Here is a 3,004-nt window from a genome sequence, read left to right as displayed (position 1 = left end):
TGCAGTACTCCTCCTGGCAGCTGGACATTGCTTTGATACTTCCTTTGAGCTGCGTAAAGTTGGTAATTATAGCTTGCAAATTCATGGGGAAATTACATTCTAGTGAAAGTACACTACCGCGCACTGTTACAGGGCAAAAATATGATGGCTGTGTGTGAAAGCTTTGATAGAGAGCATGTGAATATTTAAGTTGGTCTCTTACACCACTGCTGATCCCACCTGACTGCAGGTGAGTGCTGTCATGAAGATGCGGTTTCAGTGTCAAGGTTTTAAATGGTTACCAGAGTTCAGTAAAAGCTAAGCTTCTTTGTAAAGGCATCATTTGTGTGAAACAGGAGCACCTGGAATGGGAATCCAGTTCCAGCTAGCGCTCTTTAAAACAAGCAAACACAAACCCCTGGAGGGAATATGAATGAGAAGTCTATCCTAAGACTGAGGAAAATGCACTTGACTTGAGCTTGCGTTGGGTTGAGAGAAGAATATTTCTCTGCTCATACATTCTTAGAGGTTTCTGAATGTCTGTATTCATAGAATCATAGGATGACAGTGGTTTGGGTTGGAGGGACCTTTAAAGACCCTCAAGTCCAAGCCTCTGCTGTGGGCAGAGATCTTTCACTAGATCAGGTTGCTCAGACTGACATTGGACACTCCCAACAAAGAGGCATTCACTTCCCTGGGCAACCTGGTCCAATGTCTCACCACCCTTGTCATAAAAAGTTTCTTTTTTAGGAAGGAAGAGTTAGGACGATTTTGTTTATGATCTTGTTTGTGTTTTTCTAGATTTGAGGAGAGTGAAAACTCAAGATTATTCAGTAATATGTTCAGGGAAGATTTGCAGAAAGGACTGAATGTTGTAATATGCATTGCATTTGGTGTTCTTCTCCATGAATTTGTATAATTCTTGACTTTCTGTAAAGTCTTTTTTTATCTTTGTTTCTCCTGAGGAGGTTGTCAAGTGAGAAAGAAACAAATTTTTTCACTCCACTGAATGTATCTGTATTCAGTGACTGCTCTAGTTTTGAAGTTAGGTATGCACTGTATGTCTGGAAGTAATTTCCTGGGTAATTTTGAGTATGAAGGTCAGAGTGAGATGATTACTCACATAAATATTGGAACTGAAATTTAAATTCTCAGGTGTAAAAGAAGGTATTAATTTGGATGTGTGAGGCTGCATAGAGTTGCCCCAGCTACTGTGTTTGCCCTTCTGTGAGTGGGTGAGATTTTGCTTTTTGGTTGGCATAGAATACTTCCACATCCTATGCTGAAATTTGAATTCTTGTGCCAGAGTAGGAGGTAAGAAGATATGTTCTATACATTGCATAGCACTTACAAATGCTCACTTACTGGCCTAACTTTAAACTAGGTAGCTTAATGGAGCTGGGCTATATTTTTTTGTGTAGTTTAATATGAATTCTTTACTTTTAAAGAAACTTCTTAATTGCATACAGACTACAGCCAACTAGATCTGTACAAATTCGTTTTACTGATCAAATTTGTGTGCTATTTTTTGGTATCATCTTCTTATGAGGTTGTGCAGTGTTGTTTTCCCTATTGCTTGTATTAAGACTGTTACAGAAATTAATGTTCATTCTTATATAAGGTTCCATCCTCAGCTGATGAATTATTTAGTGTAGAAGTATCCTGTTCCTTAGGTGGTTTGTTTGTGTGTTTGTTTCCCTGTCTTATGTTAACATTTAGTTGGTGTCTGCTGGAAACCCTTGATATAGCAACCCCTCCTGTTAGCTTCTGGTGTCCATCTTTCTTTTTCTTAGGTACAGGGAATATTGTCAAAATACTTTTAGTCAGACTGACTCAGCTATTTTGAAACATGTTTTCAAATACATTTATAGTATAGTATACCTTATGTGTATCATTTGTTTCTTGTTGATAAGACTGTGGTCACTATCATGGATTGCCGGGTTGAAAAGTACCTCCAGGATCATCTGCTACAAACTTTCTCTGGAAAAGCACACTCTAGACAGGATGGCCCAGCACGCTGTCCAGCTGAACCTCAAATATGTCCAATGTCAGCAAATCCACTGCTTCCCTGGGAGATGATTCCAAGAGCTGATTCTTCAAATTTTGAAAAATTTTTGTCTTGTGCCCAATTGGAAAGTCCCCAGTAGTAACTTGTACCTATCACGCTATGTCTTTTCGTTGTGACTCCTTCTGAAAAGGGAGTCTCCATCTTCTTTGTAGCCACTTTTTACTCACTGGATGGTGATAACACCTCCCCTAAGCCTGCTCCTCAAGGCTGAACAAACCCAGCTTTTCCTCATATGGCAGGCTTCCAGTCCTTTGTTCCTCTTTGTGGACATTCTCTGGACTCTCTCCAGCCTGTCCACATCTTTTGTGTATAGTGAGAATCAAAACTGAACACATTATTCCAAAAGTGCCCTGGCAAGCACTGAATAGAGCGGGATAATGGCTTCTTTATCTCTTCTAATGATGCTGCTGTTGATGCATCCCAACATCCCATTGGGTTTCTTAGCTGAAGAAACACACTGTTCACTCATATTCAGCTGCTTGTTTTTCAGGGCCCCCAGATCCCTTTCCACAGAGCTGTTCTCCTGTGCAATAGATCCCAGCCTGTGCTGCATCCCCAGATTATGTTTTCCCAGGTGCAAGACCTTACAATGATCTTTGTACAAGGTTTATCAGATGGCTGGAGTTGTGCTAGATTCTGAGGATAGTTTAGTATTTTCTTTGTCTGAGGTCAATGTTTTAAACAAAATCAAGCAATATCACAGAGACTGTATGGGAAAATATTTTGATTTTTTTTCTGGTCCTAAGTATCTCTTACATGTGTATAATTCTTTCGATGACATCTCTTGTTTAGATCTGTGTGTACAAGATCATTTTTTAGCAGCAGTTAGATTTGCCAGGCTGTGCTTTCTGTTTGGTGTCCACCCACAGCATTATCTGTAGTACACAGAAATTAGAGAAGTTCTGCTTTCTGCTGGGAGATCAGGAGACTAGCAAGAACAAACTCATCAAGTTCAGT

General features: G+C 39.8%; 1 protein-coding gene across 1 annotated transcript in view; it reads left to right on the top strand.

Moving 5' to 3' along the window:
• MAP3K5 (mitogen-activated protein kinase kinase kinase 5) overlaps positions 1 to 3,004 on the top strand; it is a 69,708-nt gene that overhangs the window by 21,233 nt on the left and 45,471 nt on the right. The window contains exon 7 of the mRNA XM_031056242.1: positions 1 to 62. Coding sequence (XP_030912102.1) covers positions 1 to 62 — 62 coding nt within the window. The remainder of the gene's footprint in view (positions 63 to 3,004) is intronic.

Source organism: Geospiza fortis, unplaced genomic scaffold, assembly GCF_000277835.1.
Source record: "Geospiza fortis unplaced genomic scaffold, GeoFor_1.0 scaffold162, whole genome shotgun sequence".
Classification (NCBI taxonomy): domain Eukaryota; kingdom Metazoa; phylum Chordata; class Aves; order Passeriformes; family Thraupidae; genus Geospiza; species Geospiza fortis.
This window is presented reverse-complemented; position numbering and strand designations above follow the sequence as displayed.